The sequence below is a fragment of the Staurois parvus genome, unplaced genomic scaffold (genome assembly GCF_062004578.1).
Source record: "Staurois parvus isolate SC_StPar_1 unplaced genomic scaffold, SC_StPar_1.0 ptg000682l, whole genome shotgun sequence".
NCBI classification, from domain to species: domain Eukaryota; kingdom Metazoa; phylum Chordata; class Amphibia; order Anura; family Ranidae; genus Staurois; species Staurois parvus.
The window spans coordinates 5,168,690-5,195,000 of NW_028318478.1; the positions used below are offsets into that span (position 1 = coordinate 5,168,690).

The 26,311-nt window shown below is 38.7% G+C and overlaps 1 protein-coding gene across 3 annotated transcripts in view; it reads left to right on the plus strand.

Annotated features, from left to right (window-relative positions):
• The window catches only part of SHF (Src homology 2 domain containing F), a 324,986-nt gene extending 303,615 nt beyond the window's left edge, over positions 1 to 21,371 (plus strand). For all 3 annotated transcript variants that reach the window (XM_089652425.1, XM_089652423.1, XM_089652424.1), the window contains one exon: positions 18,791 to 21,371. In XM_089652425.1, the coding sequence (XP_089508551.1) occupies positions 18,791 to 18,977 (187 nt within the window). In that variant the 3' untranslated portion in view covers positions 18,978 to 21,371. The remainder of the gene's footprint in view (positions 1 to 18,790) is intronic.
• Positions 21,372 to 26,311: the final 4,940 nt, after the last annotated feature.

Here is a 26,311-nt window from a genome sequence, read left to right on the forward strand (position 1 = left end):
ATTCTCTTTTTAACAAATTAAAATAAATGAGATGGGAAAATGTTAGTTTTTTATTTAGTTGCATAATAATTGTGCACACCTTATAGTTGCACAATAATTGTGCACACATAGATATTCTCCTAAGAAGGCCAAAACCTCACTTTTTAATTTCTTAAATATTTAGGTTTGTGGTTTATAAACATTTTGGAGTGACCAAGAGCACTGTAGTTGTTCAATAATGAAAATAGTCCTCAAACATACAACTTGCCTAATAATTGTTCACACAGTGTACTCTGCGCTAGTAATGTTATCCAGCCACCCTAAAAAAATGATTTTTCCATATGAAAAAATAAAGAAAATACTAATGCTATTTAATAAACAAGAAACGTTCCTGCAGCCTGGGATGCGCTAATTCATTTAACTTTTTATGACTCAATTACCTTAGTTAAAGCTGGACCACTCACATTGAGGCCACTGGGTAATGTACATGCTTTCTAGAGAAAGCATACGATGTGATAGTTACTTACAAATTAAAATTACAATCTTTGTGATTTTTTTTTTTTTTTTTTTTTTTTTAATGCAGTTCTACAAAAAATGTATTACAAATGTTTCCAAATATTGCAAAACTAAGAGGGTACTCTAGCTTCAATACGTTGAGTCACAGGTCAGGACCAATATGCAGATAAGGACCTCTGACCTTTCTCTGACTTTCCTCATATGCATAATTTCTCTGTGATAGTATTTTTAAAGTATTGACAACCGTATAACTGCCAGGGAGCAGCAGTCCCTATATTTCTCTTAAAAATGCTCACTTTAATTCAAGCCAAGCTGGGTCAACTAAAGGCTTTATAGTGACAAGTTTTATTCTTGAATTCTGTCTAGCAATTTGCTTAGATTGACTAGCTGAGCAGATCATAGGGCTCTATGAAAGTGCTCATAAGGGATGCAGCAAAATACAGTGTAACAGACTATGTTTAATAATGACAAGTGTGACATCTGTTCACAGAGGAGTTGCTGTCAGCACTACCACAACACAGTCAGGGACCAGGTCCTGGCAGATGCACCCCCATATATATCATATGCCCAAGTTCTGTAAATGATATGTAAAAGTATATATATAGACCAACTTTTTTAAAATTCTGTATAGTGTAAAACTGTTAAACCCTCTGTCAAGTTTCTTTTTTTTTTTTTTTTTTAACAAAAAGTGAATTGAAGCGCCACACATCACTGCTGAAAGACTTACAGTTGTGTTCAAAATAATAGCAGTCAGACATCACTAACCTGATCAATCACATTTGCCATGTAGAAATATCATTTCTACCAAAAACAAATTTACTAGCAGGTGTAGTAGAGTAATGGAAATCCAACAGACCCAACAGTCATGACATGCATGCTGCTGATTCTGTGTAATTGAATCACTAATTGAAAGGGGCATGTTAAAAATAATAGCAGTGTGGAGCTCTATTAGTGAGGTCATTCATTCTTTGAAAAACAGGTGGCAATTATTGCCCTTATTTAAGGAAGGAAGGCAGCAAATGTTGTACATGCTGGTTACAGTGCATTTCTCTCTGAAATTCTGAGGAAAATGGGTCGTTCCAGACATTTGTTCAGAAGAACAGCGTACCTTGATTAAAAAGTTGATTGGAGAGGAGAAAACCTATAAAGAAGTTCAGAAGATGATAGGCTGCTCAGCTAAAATGATCGCAAATGCTTTAAAATGGCAACCAAAACCTGAAAGACGTGGAAGATAGCGAAAAACTACCATTCGAATGGATAGAAGAATAGCCAAAATGGCAAGGACTCGGCCAGCAATCAGCTCCAGGAAGATCAAAGAAGATCTAAAGTTACCTGTGAGTACTGTTACAATTAGAAGACGCCTATGTGAAGCCAAGCTATCTGCAAGAAGCCCCCGCAAAGTCCCACTGTTGAAAAAAATACGTGCTGAAGAGGTTGCAATTTGCCAAAGAGCACATTGACTGCCCTAAAGAGAAATGGCGCAACATTTTGTGGACTGATGAAAGTAAGATTGTTCTTTTTGGGTCTAGTGGCCGGAGACAGTTTGTCAGACGACCCCCAAACACTGAATTCAAGCCACAGTACACTGTGAAGAAAGCGAAACATGGTTGCGCAAGCATCATGATATGGGGATGTTTCTCATACTACGGTGTTGGGCCTATTTATCGCATACCAGGGATCTTGGATCAGTTTGAATACATCAGAATACTTGAAGAGGTCATGCTGCCTTATGCTGAAGAGGAAATGCCCTTGAAATGACAATGACCCCAAACACACCAGTAAACGTGCAACATCTTAGTTCCAGACCAACAAGATTGACGTTATGGAGTGGCCAGCCCAATCCCCGGATCTTAATCCAATAGAAAACTTGTGGGGTGACATCAAAAATGCAGTTTCTGAGGCAAAACCAAGAAATAGAGAAGAACTGTGGAATGCAGTCCAATCATCCTGGGCTGGAATACCTGTTCACAGGTGCCAGAAGTTGGTTGACTCCATGCAACACAGATGTACAGCAGTTCTCAGAAACAGTGCTTATACAACTAAATATTCATTAAGTGATTCAAAGGAAAGCAAAATCTTCAAACATTTTTCAGTTTATATAGTGAATGTTTGAGTTTGTAAAGAAGAATACAAACACTGCTATTTTTTTGAACATCTAATATTCACTTTTCTTCAATTTTTTTTAGAGGAACAACACAAATTTGATATATTTTTCTTCATGTTTTGATTTGGAATAGAATGTGTAGTGTTCCCAATGCATTTGTGTGTATGGAAATAAAAGCTATTAGAAGGATTTTGAGCTTTCTTCACTTTTTTCAGCACACTGCTATTATTTTGAACACAACTGTATATACCACTTTATTCCAAATTCAGGGGGACAATCAAAAGAGTAGCCAATGAGTTTTGGATGGTCCAAATATGCTCCCTTCATCAGGGTCCTGAAAAAACATAAGGACATCTCTATATCAATAGAATATCAAAATGTGTTTTGTTTTGTTTTTTTTTTGGGGGGGGGGGGGGGAGGTTGTTTTTGTTCCCTTTGCGGAAATCTGCCCCCTTTATATGTACTGGTGGCCAGTGCCACTAAAACAGGGATGATTAAAAATTCAAAATGTGGTCACCAGAACAAAAGGGGAAATCTTATCATGGGGATGCCTGTTCCAGAGAAAGTTGTCTAAGTGGGGAAATTCCCTAATTTTGGGAAATGGCGGGTTTTGAAGCTTTGCTGCTTTACATGATGATAAAGCTAGTTGTGACTTCATAACTGGGACATAGTCAAGTCTAAGTGGGGTCTAATGGTCTTCTGTACTGTATTGTTGTGTAAAACTGTACTTGCCTGTAGGTCAATTTCTTTCTCTCTCCCTCTCTCATTTATCAATGAACAGATAAAAAAGGGAAAGGTAATTGTAAGAATAGATTTCAAGGAACAGTTTGTAACACATACATATGGTATTGCTCACCTTGTTGGCTGTCTGACACTTGCTGTACATGCCATATAGCTAATGGTCATTTGAAAGGTTTGCTCTTTGCTCCCTGGCTCAAAGTTGGCAAATCTTCTTGAGTAACATTCTAATCCTGCAGTCTTTCACAGACACGTTCTAATCCTATAGTCTTTCACAAAACAGTTTGTAGATACTTTTATTCATATCTACCTGTATTTCTGCATTTGTTTTTTCACCTACAGTGCATCTAGTTTGCCTTGTTATACTCTATCAATTGCAGTTTACAAACACCTGCAGTCCATGGTTTTCCCTTCAAATTTAATGGTTAAACATTTATGAAGGGAAATCAGGCGGGTTTGACCCTTGAACTCGCCTTGGAGGCTCCTTTTAGCACAATGGCCTATAATGCGATGACAGAGTTGTGTGTTAGTGTACAAAGAATTCTTGTATTTTTCATGTAACTGCTTGTTATAGAGATTGGCAGCCTTTTTCTGGGAGATAATATTGGAAAGCAGAAACCCTCTAGCAAACTTTAACAGGTATATAAATATATACACACACACGGTGTGTGTGTTTGTGTGTGTATATATATATATATATATATATATATATATATATATATATATATATATATATATATATATATATATATATATATATACACACACAGTAATACCTTGGTTTACAAATTTAATTCTTTCTGCAGGACTTTTCGTATAGTGAAATATTCCATAGGAATGCATTCAAAACCAATTAATCCGTTCCGGAGGTCAGAAAAAAGTAAACGCTATTAAAATACTGCATGAGTTATTTTATTAAGTCATGCAGTATTTTAGTAGTAACAACCATGTGTTAATGTTTCAGCTGTCAGCGGGGTTCCCCACTGACCGCTTAATGTAAAAGAATTGCCGGCAATTAAAAAAATTACCTAAAAAACAGCGTGGGGTTTCCCCTCCCATCCATACCAAGCCCTTCGGATCTGGTATGGATTTTGAGGGGAACTCCCTTGACCGATATAAATAAAAAATGGCATGGGGGTCCCCCCCCAAAATCCATACCAGACCCTTATCCGAGCATGCAGCCCGGCAGGTCAGGGAAGGGGGGGGCAAGCGAGCGCCCCCCCCTCCCCCCTCCTGCACCATACCAGGCCACATATTCTCAACATGGGGGTGCTTTGGGGCAGGGACACACCCCCTCCAAGCACATTGTCCCCATGTTGATGGAAAGGGGGATTACCACTTTTTTTTTTTTTCATTATAGCTCAGAAATTCAGCTTTCACTTCCCCCCAGCTAAAAGAGAGAGAGCGTTTTCTTTTAGTTTATTTCCCCAAGTTAAAAGAAACAATGTTTCCTGTAACTCTGGGAAAAGTGACAGCTAATCTTGTGAGCTATAGTGAAGAAAAAAAAAAGCCGCCAATTGCATTTAAAAATCAGCACCGACATACACTTTGTATTGTATTGTGTGTGTATGCGTATAAAAGGTAAAATAAGTTTTGAACACGTCCCAATTTTTATTAGTAAACATATTTCTAAAGGTGCTATTAACATGATGTTTTCACCATATGTCGGTGACAACCCATGCAATCCATACATACAATGAAACTAAAAGAAATAAGTTCAGAAATTAAGTTATGGAATGACACGTGAAAAGTATTGAACATGCTGAATGGAATTTATTTAATACTTCATACAAAATCCTTTGTTGGTAATGACAGCTTCAAGATGCATCCTATATGGAGAAACTAGTCTCAAGCATTGCTTAGGTGTGATTTTGGCCCATTCTTCCACACAGTTGTCAAATCTTTAAGGCTCCATGGGGCTCTTTTATGGACTCTGATCTTTAGGTCTTTCCTTAGATTCTCTATTGGATTCAAGTCAGGTAATTGACTGGGCCGTTCTAGCAGCTTTATTTTCTTTCTTTGAAACCAATTGAGAGTTTCCTTGGCTTTATGTTTGGGTTCATTTTCTTGTTGAAATGTCTACCCTTGTTTCATCTTTACCATCCTGGTAGATGGCAGCAGGTTTTTATCAAGAATGTCTTGGTACATTTTTCCATTCATCCTTCCTTCAGTGGTATGAAGTTTGCCAGTACCGTATGCTGAAAAACAGCCCCACACCATGATATTCCCAGCTCTAAACTTCACTGTTGGGATGGTGTTTTTGAGGTGATGTGCAGTGCCATCTGACCACACATGGTGTGTGTATAATGGCATCCAAAGAATTAAATTTTGGTCTTTCTGACCAGACTATATTCTCCCAGTATTTCACAGGCTTGTCTAAATGTGAGCTTCAACATGCTTTTTCTTCAGCAATGGAGTCTTGTGTGGTGAGCGTGCATACAGATCATGGCGGCTGAGTGCATTACTTATTGTTTTCTTTGAAACAATTGTGCCTGCTAATTCCAGGTCTTTCTGAAGCTCTCCACAAGTGGTCCTTGGCTCTTGGACAACTCTTCTGATAATTCTTTTCACTCCTCTGTCAGAAATCGTGCGAGGAGCACCTGGTCATAGTCAGTTTATGGGGAAATGATGTTCTTTCCACTTTCAGATTATGACCCCACAGTGCTCACTGAAACATTCAGAAGTTTATAAATCCTTCTGTAACCAATGCCATCAGTATGTCTTGCAACAATAGTGTTGCAATGGTCTTGAGAGCTGTCAGAGCGTGAGGAAAGTACTGCCGAGAACCAGCAGTTGTCAGAGCAGGGATCTGCACCAATCAGCAGTGCCACCCACCAGTTCCGCCCACTTGTGCCCAGCAGTGCGCCCTCCTGTGCCCAGCAGTGCGCCCTCCTGTGCCCAGCAGTGCGCCCTCCTGTGCCCAGCAGTGCACCCACCTGTGCCACCCAGCAGGGCCACACACCTGTGCCCAGCAGTGTCACCCACCAGTGCCACACGCCTGTGCCCAGCAGTGTCACCCACCAGTGCCACACGCCTGTGCCCATCAGTGCAGCCCAGCAGTGCTGCCAGTCAGTGCCTACCAGTGCCGCCAATCAGTGCCCAGCAGTGATGCCAGTCAGTGCCACCTATCAGTGCCACTTATCTGTGCCGCCTATCAGTGCCCATCAGTGCTGCCTATCAGTGCCACCTATTAGTGCCCATCAGTGCTGCCTCATCATCGCACATCAGTGAAGGAGAAAAATTACCTATTTAAAAAATTTTATAATAGAAACAAAGAAACTTTTTTTTTTTTTTCATTTTTTTTTCACTTTTTGTTTATAGCACAAAAAGTAAAGTGCCCAGCGGCGATTAAATACCACCAAAAGAAAGCTCTATTTGTGAGAAAAAAAATAAAAATTTCATATGGGGTACAATCTTGCATGACCACGCAATTGTCAACCAAAGTGCGACAGTGCTGAAAGCTGAAAATTGGCCTGGTAAAGAAGGGGGTATATGTGCCCGGTAGGCAAGTGGTTAATGTTCTTTATAGCCTGCAACTTTTTCCTGGCACACCTCCTATGTATGTAAACTTGGTGGAATCTTGATATGTGGATCTCACAATCACATTTTTGGTCTCTTGGTGACTTCATTTAGCATCAAAAAGGCAACGTTTGGACTGAACTTTCTGGGTCAGCAAATCCTGGACAAATTAGCGGTCATTTTTAAATTCTGCCACTTGTAAATGATTTCAATTGATTTTAAATAATTTGGTTTTAAATGTTTTTGTCGCACACATGCATTCACAACTTTCATTCTGAGGGCAGTTGAGAGTTCTTTTGATCTTAAAACCACATGATTAAACCACACATGTCAATAGCTGTACAAAAAATTGGCAACCACCCCAACCTATAACTGGCCTTTGCAGCAAGGTGCACATGGAATGGCAACCCACATCACAAACAAACAGGATTTCCTGGCACCCTTACCAACCAGCCTGCAAAACAACCAAAGTGGCTCTGTCTAACAGTTTGCATTAAAAATAGAAGGTATTGTATACACACATTTGCAAATAAAAGTATGCGTAAGCCGTCAAGGGACATCTGTGTATACTGCAGTCCTAACTAACTACATTTCCAGAGCTTCCATAGTAGGGGCACATATAAGAATGGATGATTAAGGGCAGGTATGCCTGTAGGGAGCTCATCCTGCCTTAAAGGAAGCAAGAGCACAATGACAGTGAAGGCGTCCAGTTCATACCTGCACCGAATACATCCAACTGTACAAAAAATTGGCAACCACCCCAACCTATAACTGGTCTTTGCAGCAAGGTCCACATGGAAGGGCAACTCACATTACAAACAAAGGGTTGTCAATAACTGGTACTGATATTGTATTTTTCGACTAAGGAGAGAGGAGACACAGCAATTCAGGCAAAAGTGTAATTTGTCATAGTAATAAATTAACCTTCTTTCTTATTGTCTAATCATTTGTGATCATTTGATCAGGAACCACACAGATCAGTTCTTTATTATTTGTACAGGTCCTGAGGAAATTAACAACTGTCTTCTATTAGTATAATCGCCTTTTTCAATGATCGTGATCACATGCTCACATACTGCACAGAGTAATTCTTGATTCTGCAGCTGAGTACTCTTAATGGAGCCTTGAGCTGCAATGCACCTAGATTAATTGACATTTAACATTAATATACAGATTGTGGTTGTCAAGGGGCTGATACTACTTCTCCTGTGTATTCAAGGCACTTACATTGAACTGCTGCTGTGTGTGCCTTTCTCTCTTTAAAAATATACTTCTTGCACGATAGTGTTATTCATTTCTGACATTATCAAAATATGTATTTTTGTTAACTGATAAAGGAAAAGCCTTTAAAATAGCAAAGTATGTTGCTGTGCATGAATGAGAACAAGAGTGTGACAGACACACTTTTCAGAGAGACTCCGATAAATACAGACAACATATGCTGCCTGTGCAGCTACATGATATTCTATCTTTTCTTTAAGAGGAAATGTCAGTAAAATGCCAAAAGTTCCAGCTCTGCAGGCTCATTAAAGACAGAGGACACAAAATGTCAGGAGCAGAAAATGAGCCATATACCTGGGGGGCAATATTCTGAATCACACAAGCCTGGCAAATTTATCTGTACTAAATTATATTTCAGCTGCTAGTTTTTGACACTTCATAATAGGGATTAAAGTATGTGTTGTGATATAAAATACAATTGTGGGTATCTCTACTACATTGACAGCCTTATATACAAATGTTTTCTGAATATTAACCACTTGGTAACCGCACTATAGCCGAATGGAGGCTACCCAGTTCTGGGAGGGAGTCATATGTTGTCCTCCCAGAACATGCCCTCCCGCGTGCCCCCAGGTGCATGCACCCGGCGATATCTATGATCATTGCGTCCTACGGACACAGCTGATCATGTGATTAAGTAAAAGGCCAATCACAGCGGCCTTTTACCATGTGATCAACTGTGTCCAATGATGCAGCAGATCATGAAGTAAATACAGTTGCCGGTTATTGGCAGCACTTTCCTTATGCTGTCACAGTGTGAGGAAAGTACTGCAGATAACTGGCAGCTGTCAGAGATCAGCACTGATCATCAGGGCCCTGATGATCAGTGCCCTGCAGTGCCTCCCAGCAGTGCCATCCACCAGTGCACATCAGTGCCCCCAGCAGTGCAGTCCAGCAGTGCCCATCAGTGTCACCTATCAGTGCCATCAGTCAGGGCTGTCAGTCAGTGCCTTCAATCAGGGCCTCCCATCAGTGCAGCATCATCAGTGCCTCCTCATCAATGCCCACCAGTGCCGCCTCATCAGTACCACCTCATCAGTGCAGCCTATTAGTGCCCTGCAGTGCTGCCTATCAGTGCAGCCTCATCAACGCACATCAGTGAAGGAGAAAAATTACCTGTTTTGCAAAATGTTATAATAGAAACAAAGAAAAAAACTTTTATTTTTTGCGCTATAAACAAAAAAGAAGAGCAAAAAATTTGAAAAAAACACCCAGTGGCAATTAAATACCACCAAAAGAAAGCTCTATTTGTGTGAAAAATCTATAAAAATTGCATATGGGTACAATGTTGCATGACCGCGCAATTGTTATTCAAAATGCAACAGTGCTGAAAGCTGAAAATTGGCCTGGGCACGAAGGGAAGTGGTTAAAGTGGTCTTAGACTGCTAACACTTTTGCGATTGGTGGAAATAAGTTGCAGTGGCTTATTACTGTCACTTGTGTGTGTTTGTGATTAGTGGGGGTCTATGCAGTAGCACGAACCATGAGCCATTGTGCTGCCAGTAATATATTACTGAATGCTCTCATTGATAAACATTTTATTTGTATTGACAAACTTTGATTACATTTTATTGTTTATTAAAATAACCTGTATAAATATAGCCTTAATATTTGATGAAATATTGCTATACAAACTTCCTTAACCAGTTTTTCACATATATGTAAAAATCTAAATTTTTGGCAATAAAATTACTTAAACCCCCAGAACATTATATATTTTCTGAAAACAGAGGCCCTATAGAATAAAATGGTGATGGCTGCAAATTGCAGTTGCGCAAATGTTTATTAAATGCACATTTTCAGGAAAAAGTATAGTGAATTTTAGTGCAAAACACAATATAATACCCATTTTTGGTTAAAATGAAAAAAAAAGGTTGCATTGGCTAAATAGATAGCAAACATTCCATGTCTTAAAATTACATGCACCTGCAATATCGCCAACACCTTTGGTGCCCGAAAATCATAGGTGACATGTTAAAAGCCTTTATAGCAAACTAGAAGCTCTTGTGCTATAATTACTGTTCTCACCCTGACATTCGTGGCGATATGTCACACATGTGGTGTGACCACGGTTTACATATGCGAGAACACCACGGGTTTGCGTTTGTGCGGGCCAAGGGTGGCTACATAAGTTTTTTTGTTTTTTTTTTTTGTTTTGTTTTGTTTTTTCATTTTAATATATTTTATTTAATTAAAAAAAAAAAATTATTTATATTTATTTGATTGCTATCACAAGGAGTTAATGAACCCCTGTGTGATAGCATTGGGCAGGTGCTCTTTATGGAGACATTAGGGATCTAATAGACCCGTAATGTCTCTCCTGCCCTTCACACCATCTAGACCAGCACAAATCGGCTTGGTTAGATTTGTCCCCTGGCTGTACTGGCCAGGAAAGGCTGCATCTGAAACCCGGAGTGACATCATTTCTGTTTTCGGTGTTTGCATGTGAGATAGAGGCATGGACTTGCCTTAGTCGCACAGCCTTCTCCCCCTTCCCCCCTAGCCAGCAGTAGTGTTCCTGGGACTTGATAGGAGTAGGAGATCCAGGGAAGGAGGGGGGGGTGCCGGCAGAGGGGGCACAATGCTTCTGGCTCGGTGACAGTGATTGTCGTCTGTGGAGCTGCCATATCACTTTCAAGCTGGCAGCCAGCTTAACAAAACCCACACAAGCTGATAGCTGCTATTGCAACCATCAGCTTGTGATTACAGGCTCATTCTTTGAACATACGTAGTACATCCAAAGAGCGGAAATGGATAAGGGCTTGTTCACACTTGGCTGTTTTACCAGCGCTTGCCAAATGCCCCTATAGCGTTTGGCAAGCGTTGGTCCGGCATTTGCGGAGTGTTTTTTAACGCTCCGCAAACGCCGCATGCGCAGTTTAGCGATGGTTGCTAGGCATTTGCCGAGCGTTAAAAATGCCCCCCAATGCCTATAATGCAGTTTGAATGGTGTTACCGCTCTGCAAATGTGTCACAACCGCACCGCAAACGCCGGCCGGGCATTTGCGGAGCGGCACCGTAGACTAGAATAGGAGGCTTCAACGCCTCCTGACTCAACCAGAGGCGTCCAATTTTCCGCAACGCGACGCAAACGCTCCCGTTAGAACAGCACCATGTGCTGTAATGTGCAGAATTGGTAGAGGCGTTTGGGAAGCGGTAAAAACGCTTCCTAAACATCTCTCTGCCGCCTGCACATAATGCTAGTGTGAACGTAGCCTAAGTTTCCTAATGACTCCAAGCAGTGGAAGACTAATAAGTGCAATCTGTAAACTACGATCAACCCAATGTTCTTTGCCCTTTCCTTTCTGAATCTGTGACAATTCCAGCAACTAATGGATGGCCATTGCTAAAATGGTTTCAGCTGAATCTTTCAGGATACACAATGGGTGGCACAGATGAATCAGGTCTTTACGACATTTAAATTTCCTGTCCCACATACAGCTCATACCACACTTATTTGAGTAAGCTTTGGTGGATCTTACATTCAAACTTGAGCACTGTGTTACCCATTGAACAGTTTTTGTTTTAACCACCCCCTTCATCCCTGTTTATATATTTATTTTTTCTTAAATCCCAAGCTGCTCTATTCAGTACCAGTAGTTGAAGTATATCCAGTGCTTTCAGGTTTGAGCGAGTATGTAAGCTGAGACTCCAGCATATCAATGTTAATTATGAAATCTGAAAGGCATTTGGATTACTGGAGAACTATATATGTCTATCATATGGAAATGGTTTTTGAGACTTCAATCTAAGCATTTCTTAGGTATACAATGCATGTAGTTGATATGGGGAAACCACAGTAAACATACAGTTGCCACATAGGAAATGCAAGTGGTTTGCCTTCTATAGGTTCTGCAAAATGCACACTAATTCAATGATCATGTCCAGTAAAATGCACATGAAATGCCGTAATTTTTTTGTGGTGTTAAAGTCAACATAGTTTTTTCTTTTTTTTCTTAAAGTAGATTGTAAAGCGCTGAGCAAACCTTTTGGCGCTATATACATCCTGTATAATAATAAGTAACATACATTACAAAATGGAAGCAGGAAAACAAGCCTTGGCATGTCTGAATTTCTTGTTGATGCACCCATGTTAAAACACACAAAGCCTATTGCATTTTTACAAGCTACTTGTGAATAGGGCGGCACAGTGGCTTAGTGGTTAGCACTTCCACCTGGCAGTACACGGGTCGTTGGTTCGTATCCCAACCACGGCACCACCTGCCTGGAGTTTGCATGTTCTCCCTGTGCCTGCGTGGGTTTCCTCCGGGTTCTCCGGTTTCCTCCCACACTCCAAAGACCTGCAGGTAGGTTAATTGGATCCTGTCTAAATTGTCCTTAGTATGTGTATGTATGAATGTGAGTTAGGGACCTTAGATTGTACGCTCCTTGAGGGTTAGGGACTGATGTGAATGTACTACATATATACATATAATATATATATATGTATATGTAAAGCGCTGCGTAAATTGACGGCGCTATATAAGTACCTGAAATAAAATAATTCATCCCACTGCATTACTTTTCTGGTCTGTTGCTGATAGAATCCAGGATTACTGACTTGCTGTCTGCTCCACTGAAGAGAGAGCTAGTTAGGTTATTTTCCTGTTGAAGTCAACTGCCTGACCATGCTCAACTGCTTGAGCAGACAAGCATGGCAGAAAGGTAGATTCATGGGGCTATTATACCACAGATCCTACAGAAAAAAAAAAACTTTCAAAGGTTAGAAAATCTTTGCCTCAAAACTAAATTCCGAATTTTGTAGAAAAGGCCCTTTTAAGCAGAACACAAGTCAAACCAATAAATACACAAGTGAAATCCTGACAAACTTTTTAGCTGCTAAACTATTTGTATTGAAGTGATTCTCCACATTTATGCCACAATTAGGCTACACTGCTGCTCTGTAGTTTGTGTCACCTGCCCATATTTTGGACTATGAATGAGCAACTTCACAGTGCTAGAGAGTTAAAATGCCTGACGATATTTATATCTCCCAGGATCTTCTTTAGTTTGTGGGGGTGCACACCTGCTTTGGCCATTATGAGGAAATGTGCTTCCTGATGGCATTTTAATTTATTTTATGTTGTAAAGAAAACAAGCAAAAGTGCTGGGACACACAAAGGTGGGGAGCTACATCAAAACTCTGTTCCTATCCAAAGGTGGATAGGAACAGAGTTGGGAGTTACGGTGTTAACTGTGAGTCTCTATTAAGTATTGAGAGAAGAAGAAAAAAAGCCATTCTAGATGGAGATACAATAATGCTTAACCCTTTTGCTGCCAGGTCCATATATCATACGGACCATACAGTGGGGGTTTTATACACAATCTGATGGCTGCAGCCTCCGGGATTGTGTAAACAACTGACAGGCAGGCTCCTCCCTGTCAAATGGAAGCAGTGAGGTGGCTTTGCTGCCACCCAATTGCTTCCGCAGCCCCTGGTTTTGGGTGCCTCCCCCCCCCGCCTGCTCCTGTCATGTATCCAGGTCCCACTTGCCCCTCTGCAGGCCCCCGCGAGCACCGTGGAGGGGAGAGAGAACAGCAGATAACGTGGAAGGCGACGTGTGTAACGTCACTTCCGGGTCATGTCTGTCACTTTCTTGACGAGCACAGCTGAGAAGCAATGTATTTCAATGCGGTCTGTCACACTTGTTAATTGGTTAAGATTTACAGTTTAAACCTTTGGATTTCCGAGGACTAAAATGTATAACCTTATAAGCAACTGAGGAAAGCCAGACAGTTGTATTTTATGGACCAAAGTTTCATTTGCTTGACCAACACTAGACCAAGGTCAGGGACAAAGCAAAGTTATACTTTTCAAAGTGACTGATAAAGTCTAGATGGTCACTCAGAGGTTTTGATGTTTTGCAAAATAAAAATGCTAATTTTCTACAGGGCATTAAGTGTTCCATTTCTGTTTGCTGTGACTGGCAGAAGAACAACCAACTGATGGGCAAGGTTCCCATCCTCGAGTCTAGCAGCTTTTCCCTGCAGTAAAAAATTCTCTTTGAGTTGCTCATCCTTGTGGCTCTTTTTCATCTTTCACAAGTCAGAGACAAAGAAAATTACATTGAAGTGGCACCAGAGTCACTTTATAAGTACTTTTCAGTTTATATCCAATTGATTAAGCACCAGATGTAGGAAAGCTAGATAAATCTTCTTCTGCACTTAAATAAATATGTCTTTAGTTGACAAAGCAGCATGACCAAAAGATATAGATGAGGTTTTTGCTATAAATCTTCTTGTATATTGAGCTGTCAGTCTCGGTTTAGAAACCTTGATAGTTCAGCAGAGACCATTTATCTATTGTGGTTTGCTTGAAGCAAGAGATGTGTTTATTAATCAGATTAATGCTGTAAAGAGAAGAGAAGTGCAATTTATTTGTGCTGTAATTTTATATATATATATATATATATATATATATATATATATATATATATATTGCAATTTCTTAGTGTCTATTGTATAGAAATGCTTGTGTGAGTGTTAATTAAATTGTTGAAGAAGACTATAAGATCAAGGAAAATGTGAATAGTGCAGCAACCTATCACAACCAATCAGATTTCAGATTGCAGCAGTCAGCTCATTTAACCCTTTCCATACCATTGATACTCCCATATTTTCTGTCTTAGCTGGCTGGGAGAGTTTTTTTTTTTTTTTAAATATATAGAAAAATATGTGTTCCTTTTACATTAACGGTGTTGTGGTTTAGCTATATTGTTGTGCATCCTTTTAATTATTCCCAGTAGAAGCAAACAAGTTAATTAGATTGTAATGCTGTCACAGTGCAGAGATATGTACTTCATCTCTGCTTGTCCTCTCCAGCACTTGTACGACTTTCCCCTGAGAGCCATTCATCCAGCAGATGGTTTGAGAGCCAGGACAAACCTCTCCTGATAACCTTCCTGAGCCTAATGAGAAAAGACAGCATACCTCTAATAGTATACCTTGAATCATTTAAAGTGCTTCAACATTGCCGTCTATGACTATTACCTTAGCTATTTCTTTGTATGTAAGTTTTTTGGGCGTTTTTTTTTTTTTCCTTTATCAAAAACTGCTTTTTGTGGAATCCCAGCAGCACAGTTCATCACTTTTCTTATATTCTTTTATTATTAAAATTAAAATCCACCAAATTATGATTTGTGATTGTTTGTCCATTTATAGACATGTATCTGTCATGGGCTTTGAAGAAGAAATTAATATTTCTTGAAAAAAGAAAACCGCATTTGTTCATAGCTCGGGAAAGGCGTCTGAAGACGATATCATTCCACCCAAAAAGACTAAACCTCTTCTCTTTTTTTTTTTTTTTTTTTTTTTTTTTTTTTTTTGCTTCAGTTTTTTGGGTTTTTTTGTTTTTGTGTTTTTGTTTGTTTTCTTTGATAGATGTGCTTATACGTGAATATTTTATCTGCAATAAAAAGTGCAATAGTTTTTGGTTTATTTTAGTTAGGTATATAAACATTTTTAACAATATGTATATAATCTTTGATTTACAAACAACCCTTTAAATGATCTTAGATTTCCAGTGCAGTATGGTTTGCTAAAGCAAAACATGGCAATTGTAGCTTTCCCCATGACTAATTTTGATTAAAACTTCATATTGACCTGTCCCTGTGGTATACATTGTATCTTGAGCAACAGGTTCTTTTAATAGACTGCTAGACAGGCTCTGGAAAGGAGGCTAAATCTCAGTTTCTTTGTTAATAAATAAAGAGACCATAAAAATATTACCAACATTTTGTATTTACCTGGCTAAAAAATATAAATGTCCTATTGTAATTGAATGTTATTAAAAATGACCTTTCGTTTTCAATCTGCAGCACTGTAAGTTTATGTAAAAATGCAATATAGCTACCTGGGGGTGTTCTGTAATCAGATGGCGTACAGAACGTCCCCTGAAAATGTAATTTCCTGCTTGTGTGATTGGATTACTGATTTTTCTAGATGTCTGCACTAAGATTAAAAAAGTCCTATTTTTGGCATCCCCTGCAACAAAAATGTCATGTTTGGTGAGATACTCCCAGAGGGAAATCACGCCTACAGGGATGCAGACCTTGGCAGTTTCCTCATTAGAACCCTGCAAGTGCAACAGCTGATTAATAATTATAAATCCACTCCCATACATATTAACTCATGGACACAGACAAATATACAGCTATTTCTTCAAAATAACAAAAAGGTAGGAATGTGCAACAAAGGTTGTTAAAATCGGGGATTATTTTTTCTCAACCAAAGTGAAGTTACATTTTAAGAAAGCCTTTAGCCACTTCTCTGCTTTAGCAGTTTTTTTTTTAATTTTTGTACTTATTTTAAAATCTGTATTGTTGCTAAAATATAAATTAAAACCCTCGAACAATTGTTTTCTGAAAGCAGAGGTCCTGTAGAATAAAACTGTTGCAATTTTTATATTACACAATATTTGCAACTGTTTATCAAATCTGTATTTTCAGGAAAAAACACACACAATACAAACAATTTTGTACATAATAACAAAGTGATACTGATTGTACAATAAAAAAAACATTGGGTTGTGCTGAGTAAATCAATACTAAACATGTCAAGCCTTTAAAATTGTGCATGCCTGTGAAATGGCAAAAAATGACAATACCAAAAATTGTCCATAGAGGACATTTTAAGACCTTTACAGGTCAGTTGTTTAAAGTTACCATTGACAGGCTAAAATTATTGCTGCCCCCCAGCTTTCGCAGCAATACCTCACATGTGGCGCAATCGGTTTGGATACACATATGCACCCTGGATGTGCGTGTCAGGCTTAAGAATTTGTTTTTCTTCAGTCATTCAGGGCTCAGCCTTTTATTTTTGTTGTATATTTACTTATTTTTTCATTTAATTTTATTGCTATCACAAGATAGCATTGGCTGGTGACCGGCCTCTGAGGTCTCCATAAAGATTTCCTATTAGACACCTAATGTCTCCCCTGTCCACTGCAGCAGGTCAAGCAGAGAAATGAGCAGTAATTTACAATACCATAAAAGTCATCTGGCGATACCAAACTCATTGCTTGTGAGATTGTTATGCCCCTTGGCTACTAGGAAGTTTATAAATGTACCTTGGGTGACCTATGGTTAATGAGAGAAACAATGTAGGCTGCCATTTTGGGCCCCTACTTCGAAAATGCTAATTGTCTGGCTGCCATGTATGAATTCTGGCTTCAGTAATTGTGAATCTCTGACCTGGAACATGTATGCAGTTAAGGATATTTCTTTGAATTTGTTGATGTGTCTACTTGTTTCAGGTTAGAGAGTAAAAAACAATGAAGTCAGTTAGTAAAAATAAGAGCCATTCTGTGAATGGTGAAAATGGCAATGACAACTTTTCTCTGTAGCAATGGCTGCTGTTAATCTTTACAGTTCTGGAAGACAGCAGCTCAGGATGGAATCCATTGGCTCTAAAGGAAGAACAGCAGGGAAGGTTTTTACCAGATTTTTACCATTTTTTTCACCATTACATATAACTAGTGTTTGGTGCTGTATCCCCCTGCCCGCGAAACAAAACAAAATACTTATCTTTAATTAAAGAGTGAACCTGCTTAGATTTGGATTTGGAATAGCCCTTCTAAACACACACATATCCTTGCATGTGCATAAACAGCAAATTTCCCTTTTTTTTGTACCTTGAGTTTAAACTCCATCTAGAAGATGAATGCTAGCTTCAGTAAAAGTCATTCCAAGTAAAGCATCCTTGTTTGTTGTCCATTTAACCTGGGATTTTCCAGCACTGAAATTTAATAGTTTATTATGCTTGTTATTATTTATGTTTTAATTCTACCAGTTATGTTTTAAACATTCAAATGCGTGACACTAATTTGCTGCTTTTGTATATCTGAGCTTCACATAATTTTTTTTGGCAGTGCACAATTCTTTTATAGTTTTTTGATGTTAATATTATATTGCTGCTAGTGATGGGCTGCATGTTTGAGTCGAACATAAGTTCTTGTTAAAGGGGGCTTCCAAATTCCAATAAGCCCACAGATCTCCACAACCTCCGGCCAGGGTTGTGGGGAAGAGGCCTTTGTCCCCATCAACATGTTGACAAGGTGCTTTGGGGGGGGACCTCCCTGCCCCAAAGCACCCCCCCATGTTGAGGGCATGTGGCATAGTATCGTTCACAAGCAAGCACCCCCCCTCCTTTCCTGACCTGCCGGGCTGCATGCTCAGATAAGGGTCTGGTATGGAATTTGAGGGGAACCGCCGCACAATTTTTTTTTTTTAATTTTGGCCTGGAAGTTCCCCTCAAAATCCATACCAGACCCGAATGGCTTGGTATGGATGGGGGGTTGGGCAATGCTGATAATTCTTTTGACATTCAGCTGTCAGCAGGGAACCCTGCTGACAGCTAAAACATGAATGAATGTCTTCACTACTAAAATACCACGTGACTTAACGATATAACTCATGCAGTATTTTAGTAACTGAGCGGTATCTTATCGCATACTCAGATGCGGGAAGATACCGCTCAGTAAATTGTCCCTGTTCAAAGTTTTTGGTCCAACATTTAGTATGTTCAAATGTTCAACCGCAAACCGAACAAGGGGAGTGTTCAGCCCATCACTAATTGCTGCATAGATAATAAACAATACACATAAATACATGCTTGAAGCTTTCCAAAGTAATGTTATATATTTTTCTTTTATAGGAGCAGCCAAGGATTCATGCACATGAAGCTCTCACGTACCAAAGAAAACAAGTATATTTTGGGACAGAACAGTCAACCTTTTGACAATGTGCCAGAAATAATCAATTATTACACCACCCAGAAGTTACCAATAAAGGGAGCTGAACATATGTCCTTGCTCTATCCAGTTGCAATCCGGACTTTGTAGCACTGAGATTTTGGCAGCTAAAGGAACATGGACTGTACTAATGTAGGTCTTCAGAATGGAAACTAAAACACTAAGTGGGTGGTACTTTATGTGAACTTTGAAAATGATGAGTGGTGGCTGTTCTTTAATTTACGGTTCTAGTTAAAGCGTAATTGATAAAAGTAATCCACTTGAATGGGTACAGTGCCTGTTCTTTCATATACAATGATCTGGGGCTATACGTCCCAAAAATTTGCAATACTACTATCTTCAGCTTAATCTTGCTATTTAAGAATACATTTTGTTGGATTTCCATATATGCTTTTCTGTACACTCGTTGTCCTACAACCATTAACAAGGGAATTTAATCCCTAGTTTGCAGTGTGTGCGAGCGTATGTAACAAAAATTCTGCAAAAACTTCAGCAATACTGTATTATCTTGTCAAGGTGTAAAGAGGCCAAGTGAACTGAGCAGATTGTGGACTTGAGTCTAGTTTTTGGGGGCATGGTGAATGCAATAACTACATATAAGTTTTTTAAAAAGTTTATTTTTGTAGCATTAGATGAAGACTCGTTTAAGTTCCCCAACTTTCCCTCATAAAACACCATATTCCCTTTATTTGAGCGAATGTTTTAAACTGCAAGTGTGATTAGTCTAAACTTGATGCAAGTCTACTTTTTGCCTTCCAAAGCCCATCTTTTTATTTGTTAAAGGAGAATGCCAACAGTATTTAAAGAGCAACCAGTTAAATAGTTTGCAAAATAAGTCATTGATACCATGTTTAGTTAAATATTTAGACATTACCACAATTGAACTGAACTTGAGGTTTTTTTTTCTTTTATAAATATATGTATCATAGTGGAGAACATACAACTTTTATTTCCTCAGCTGTTTCAAGTTGAGGAGTAGATGGCTGTTGCCTCTTTCAATAAGATTATCAAACAGGATGTCAGTTGTGTCTTCACTTATGATAAGCCTATGTAAGCAAAATTACTTATTTTGTAGAGCTGTACATTTTACAAATTTTTACATGTCAGCCAACTTAGGTTCTTGAATTTGTGGTCCTTAAATACTTTAACAATACCATTACTTCCCTGTATCAGAAATGAAGGGTTGTCATGGAAAAGTTCTGTGCACTTTAACAGATAATTGCACTTACCAATGACTAGTCATATGATTAATTATTGGACTTCAATGTGTTATTTTTCAATCTGAAAAGGGCCACTTCATGGTTACTTGTCCTGTCTAATGGATGTATAGTCAACCATGTTTATTGTGGTGTGCTAAAATGTCATGCTGATTTTTGTTTTTTGGGTTTTTTTTAATTCCAAAACATGTTGGAAAAATGTTTGAGTTTTTTTCAAAGTAAATCCTGAATCAATTGACTTTGAGTCAGTTTTGATCATTCCTTACATCATGTAGGGTTAAACAAACGTTCCTTTAGAAAGATCTTCATGTAATTCAGAATCTTTCTACAAATAGTTCAGATTAATGTTTTTAGGGCTCATGAATATAAAGAAAAGCATTGCATTTTTATAAAGATTGTAAGGGTAATCAAATGGCAATGTTAGAGAAATATATGTGCCATTGGGATGACTTACATTCAGTGTATCATTGTTGTAGACTGTGTCTAACAGTGAATCACACATAACTGATATATGGTTTTATTTGTGAGAGTGTTGATGAACAGACAGCATTTTGTGAAGGTTTACTATCTCTGAATACAGCTATTTGATTGTTCCCTTTTCCCCATAGAAGTGTGATTTCCCTATGCAGTCTTCAAAGAAAAGTGCCAGTTTTTATGTGAGGTATGACCAAATATCCAAAAAAAAAAATGCTTGTTTGAGTATTTAAAATACAATAATCTAAGCAAGGTCTGTTTTTAATAGATTGGTTGTTCTAAGCCACAGCATGTTAACAAAATGAAGTTGGGTTTGGGAAGGTTTAGAAATGTATAAATGTTAAGAATTGGGAAAAAAATCTAAAATATTCTACACTATATTTGTTATATTATTAATTTGATATGTGTACGTCTGACCACCACTGGCACCCAGATATTTTGGGGACAGAAGTCAAGGTTTACAGGGTGTGGTTATTTTGTAGTAGTCAGTAAACATCTGACAAACGGTTTGGTAAAATAGCAGAGGTAAATTTAACATCCCCTTGAAATCTAGTGTCAACGCCTTGTCTTTTTTCAAATATTTATTTAATTTTTTTTGAAAATGGTTAAATCTCATTGATACAACAACATTATGCCTTGTTTCTGTCTGCCAAGTGAAATGTCTTGAATATGTTTACCTTGGGGTTGAAGGAATCTGCTTTTTCCTGCTCTTAATGTTTGTGTTTCTACTGCTGTTACAAATTTTACGTTTGTGAATTTTGCCTTGTTGAATAAATACTGTCTATTTAATGTAGTCAGTTTATCTGTCTTTTTTATTATTTAGGCAGTGGGATAATATTGTGTATCCTAGTCAGTTACATTTTGGGAATGTACTTTTTATTATATAGAAAATGATTGCTCATTATTGCATGGCCGTATACAAAAAGTAGCTGCACTTTTTAACTTTCTTTAGTATGTAATGTTCACTTAGAGTATATCTTTCCATGTTGAAGGGGAAAGCTCAGGTAAAAACAGAGATGCTTCACCTACAAGGTAACCTAGGTAGGACACTAGGGCTAGGGTGGATTTCGAGGCACAATTCGTCACCTGCATGTCACATTACAAAGAAGGTTGCACTTGTTGGTAGTTAGTGTCTGATCGGGTATGCCATTACAGATATTGCAAATGGTGGTGGAAGGTGGTTTCTCTGTGCCTTTTTCCATTTTTTTACCAGCATAAATTGAAGGGATGGAGTAGCCAAAGCTGCTACCCTGCCTAGGGCCCCGATCTACATGAATTCATCTCTAGGCATCAGTATCAAAAGGTCTTCATAGAAGGAAGGTTTAATTGTGCATTCTAGCTTTAAACACCACCTACAACTTCTTATGCTTTTAGAATGTTACTCTTTTAGGAATCATGTATGGATCTGGTAGACTCTGAGAGGTAAGACTTGCCCAAAGGTAACTGATATGAAGAATCACAAGTCTGTGTTGTGAACTCTGGACCAAAGGCAAAGCTGTTGAGCAGGTGGGTTACATATTTGATTAATTTACTTGAAATGTTATTGGTGAGTGTACACAAGAGGTCCACATTTGTTTATTCCCTATTAGATCACTAGGAAATTAATTTTGCCTTATGAAAAGTACTGTGCTTATTGTATACTTAGATTTAAGTTAAATTAAACTCTGCTAGAGAATTGGGATTTACTTCTATCAAAACATATATTCTAAGGGACTTGATCATCCCAAGGAACTGGCTTAGGTTTCCCATAGATTTTTATTGCAATAAAAGAAATCAGCTGCCCAGAACAGTAAGCAACGATGATGGCCAGCATCAATAACAATAATACAAAGGTATGGACATCCACCGAAGACAAAAGTGGTGGATGGTCGCAGGATCCTCTCAATTGTAAAGAAAAACCCATATACAACATCCAGACAAGTGAAGGACACTCTCCAGGAGGTGGGCGTATCATTGTCAAAGTCTACAATCAAGAGAAGACTTCAGGAGAGCAAATACAGAGGGTTCACCACAAGGTGCAAACAATTCTTAAGCTTGAAGAATAGAAAAGCCAGAGTAAACCTTGACAAAAAAAACATCTAAAAAAAGTCAGACCAGTTCTGGAAAAGCATTCTTTGGACGGATGAAACTAAGGTTAATCTGTACAAGAATGACGGGAAGAAAAAAGTGTGGAGAAGGCTTGGAACAGCTCATATTCCAAAGCAGACATAATCATCTGTAAAACATGGTGGAGGAAGTGTGATGGCATGGACATGCATGGCTTCCAGTGGCGCTGGGTCATTGGTGTTTATTGATGATGTGACAGAAGCAGCTGGATGAATTCTACAGTGTTTAGAAATATACTGTCAGCCCAGATTCAGCCAAATGCAGCAAAGTTGATTGGACGGCGCTTCACAGTACAGATGGACAATGATCCAAAACACGCTGCAAAAGCAACCCAGGAGCTTTTGAAGGAAAAGAAGTGGAATATTCTGCAATGGCCGAGTCAATCACCTGATCTCAACCCAATTGAGCATGCATTTCACTTGCTGAAGGCAAAACTAAAGACAGAGAGACCCACAAACAAAGAACAACTGAAGACAGCTGCAGTTAGAGCCTGGCAAAGCATCAGAAAGGAGGAAATGCAGTCTTTGGTAATGTTCATGGGTTCCAGAATTCAGGCAGTCATTGCCAGTAAAGGATTCTCAACAAAATGTTAAAAATGAAAATTTTCTTTGTTTATATTCAATTGTCCAATTACTTTTGGTCCCTTGAAAAAGGGGGATGGCTATTCTTAAGAGCTGTAATTCCTAAACCTTTCCTCCAATTCGGATGTACATACCCTCAAATTAAACCTATGAGTGTGCACTTTCAGCCCATATCCATTATAGAACTACAGCTTGAATATGTTTTGGTAAATACAAGAAAATCTAAAATTGTGCCTGTGTTCAAATATATATGGACTGTGTGTATGTGTGATTGATATATATATATATATATATATATATATATATATATATATATATATATATAATTTTATTCTGTCTTCATGCCATTGTTGTATGATGACCTGAAAATACAAGCATGTTGGCCTGAATTTTCAAACATCGCATTATATGACAATCTTCTGCCACTGACCCCTATTATAACAGCTTATAGAAATGTTTGGGAGCTTAAATTTACATTTTAATATGGGGTTTAATTTGTATTGGATGCACAGCATTCTTACATGCACTGACACAGTAATAGTTGGGAATATAAAGCAGTGCTTACCTTCCCAGATCGTCTCCTTTGCAATATGTTTGTGTTAAAACCGGTACACTTCTGATGGCTACACACCAGATCATTTTTCAGCAGTTTCAATTACTTTCAGCATTTAATTGCAAACAACCAATAGATGAACGCAACCTGTGTTCCAAATTCTTTTGACAGATCTGGTCACTCATTGCTGAAACAAAACTTTATATTTAAATGTCTAGAAAATAGTGCAGTGTCATACGGTTGAAGAGAAATAGTCACTATGTACAGTTAGCTTCAAATCTGTAAAATTTGACATTTGAGGAATAGATCCCATTACATGCTCTTAGAACAAAGCAATTGGACTGCAAGTTTAAAGCCAAGACAACCTCTTATAATGTCAAGCCCCAAATTCTGCATTCCCGACAGGTCCTCTATATTTCCAAACTGAAGCTGACATTTAGCTCAGAGTATTTTTAAGGTATATTTGACAAATAGATGACACTATCAACTGGCTGGGAAGATGCGAAGGATTTCGGAATGCACCCTTGAAATGTGAATTTATTTTAATGGTTTCCTGCGAGAGGTAAGAAGGAAAGTTGCAGGAAGTCCTTGGTTACTCTGACCTCTGAAAGGAATGATGCATTTCAGATTTAGTCTTTGTTTATTGAACTACTTTACTGCAGCAATGAATTCATTTTCTGAAAGCTTTTCAATTTTACTGATGGACAACAAGGTCAGCAGCCTGATGTCTCTACTTTGCTAACACGCTCATCCTTCCTCACAAAAGTCGTACACACTGATATCCATAATAGAACTACATGCTTCAAACATAGTCTTTCCTATAACATTTTTTTCTAATTTACAGATATAGGAGAGAACATACACTTGTATCCTGCAAGATGTTGATATTCTAGAAATTTTCTAAAATAAGTCAATGAATCTCAAGTAATCCTTATAAACAGAATCAACCTTTCTGGTGAATTCATAGGTAAATTAAATGTAACTACAGATCAGTTATTCTGCATCTTATTGTACGGACCTGACAGCCGGGGGGGGGTGTTTATATACAATCCAGCGGCTGCAGCCATCGGGATTGTGTATAATCACAAATAACTAGTGCAGCGCAACGCTCTAAATTAATAATTGTTAGAAAAAACAAATACTCCTGTAAAAAACTTGTACAAGTGACCCCCAAACTTAAAGTCCATAAACAATCCCTTCAGTGACTTATATATTTTCCGTAAATATCTTCTTTTATAATATTAAGTGTTCCTCCACCACACCAGGTGAAAAACCTGCTCACCTCAAGAAAAAATTATATGCGCTCATCTGGGTGTTTTCAAACTCCTCAGTCACAGTGGCATATCTCCTCTTGCCTTCAACTTACTCTATCAGGCCAAAAATGATGGGTATAAAAACATTAAAAGCATAAAATGTGTCCACATCCAGCTCACACGTCTTCTAGCAAGAAAGTGGTGGCGTGGTACCACAATGCCCGCTCCTCCTTTCTAGATGCGGTGCGCCCCCTCTCAGGGCTACCTCAACAAGTGGAGAGCCTTTCTTACAAAACCTTTTTATAGCCACACATTCCCCCAACTTGTGTCCAATTGATACTGGAGACACCGGAAGTGCGTCATCCTCTTTGGGCGGAAGTGCCAAAACTGGCCTCTTTTCCACCCGCGGACTGCACACAGAATGAAATGTGTTCCTTGCGCTGGTGGCTGTTATGTTTAAATCTTCTCCCTCCGATACCCCCCACTACTTTGATATTCTGGTGTTGCTGGGGTTAATAGGGGCCCCTGAACCTGTCACAAGCACTCTTCAAAAGTGGTAACTATGCCCACCCTTTCTCCTGCTCCAATCATGAAAGTTGTACCTTCGCATAATGATAATTCTATCTATGAATAGAGGAGGTAGGCCTTTCATTCATTTGCCTGTCCTCGATTCGTAGTGCAGATTTTATGGGTGGGGGACATGACTCTTGATTGGTTCCTGTGACAGGTCTACTGACTCATATCAATGAAGATTTAGGCAAACATAGCCACCAGCACAAGGAATATTTCTCACTCAATGTAGGTACCATCCCTGGTGCTGATTTTTTTTTTAAAGGATTTAAACTTAAAGTGACAGTAAACAATATCCTTATTTTCTAAAATAAATCCATACACACTCACTACTTAAAGGGTAAATTCACCATTTGGAGTGAGGTACACCTTTCACCCGTATTTAGGGTAAAATATGCTCCAGCACCTCCCCCACAGCCCCAACCCCCCCCTTCCTTCGTGAGAGCAGGTAGGGATACCTCTCCCTCACTCCCACTATCACATTTAAAATTGGCACAGCTGTTTCTGGTACCACCATTAGACTGTTTTTTTAATGTGTTTTCTGCCACCTTATAATTTCTGCATGACCTCCTGAACGTCTAATTTTCAGCTTCACCTCCGAACAAACAGTGCACGTTAGTTGTGGTCTTATGTATTTCTCCATGCACATTTAACATCCCATTGTCCCTTG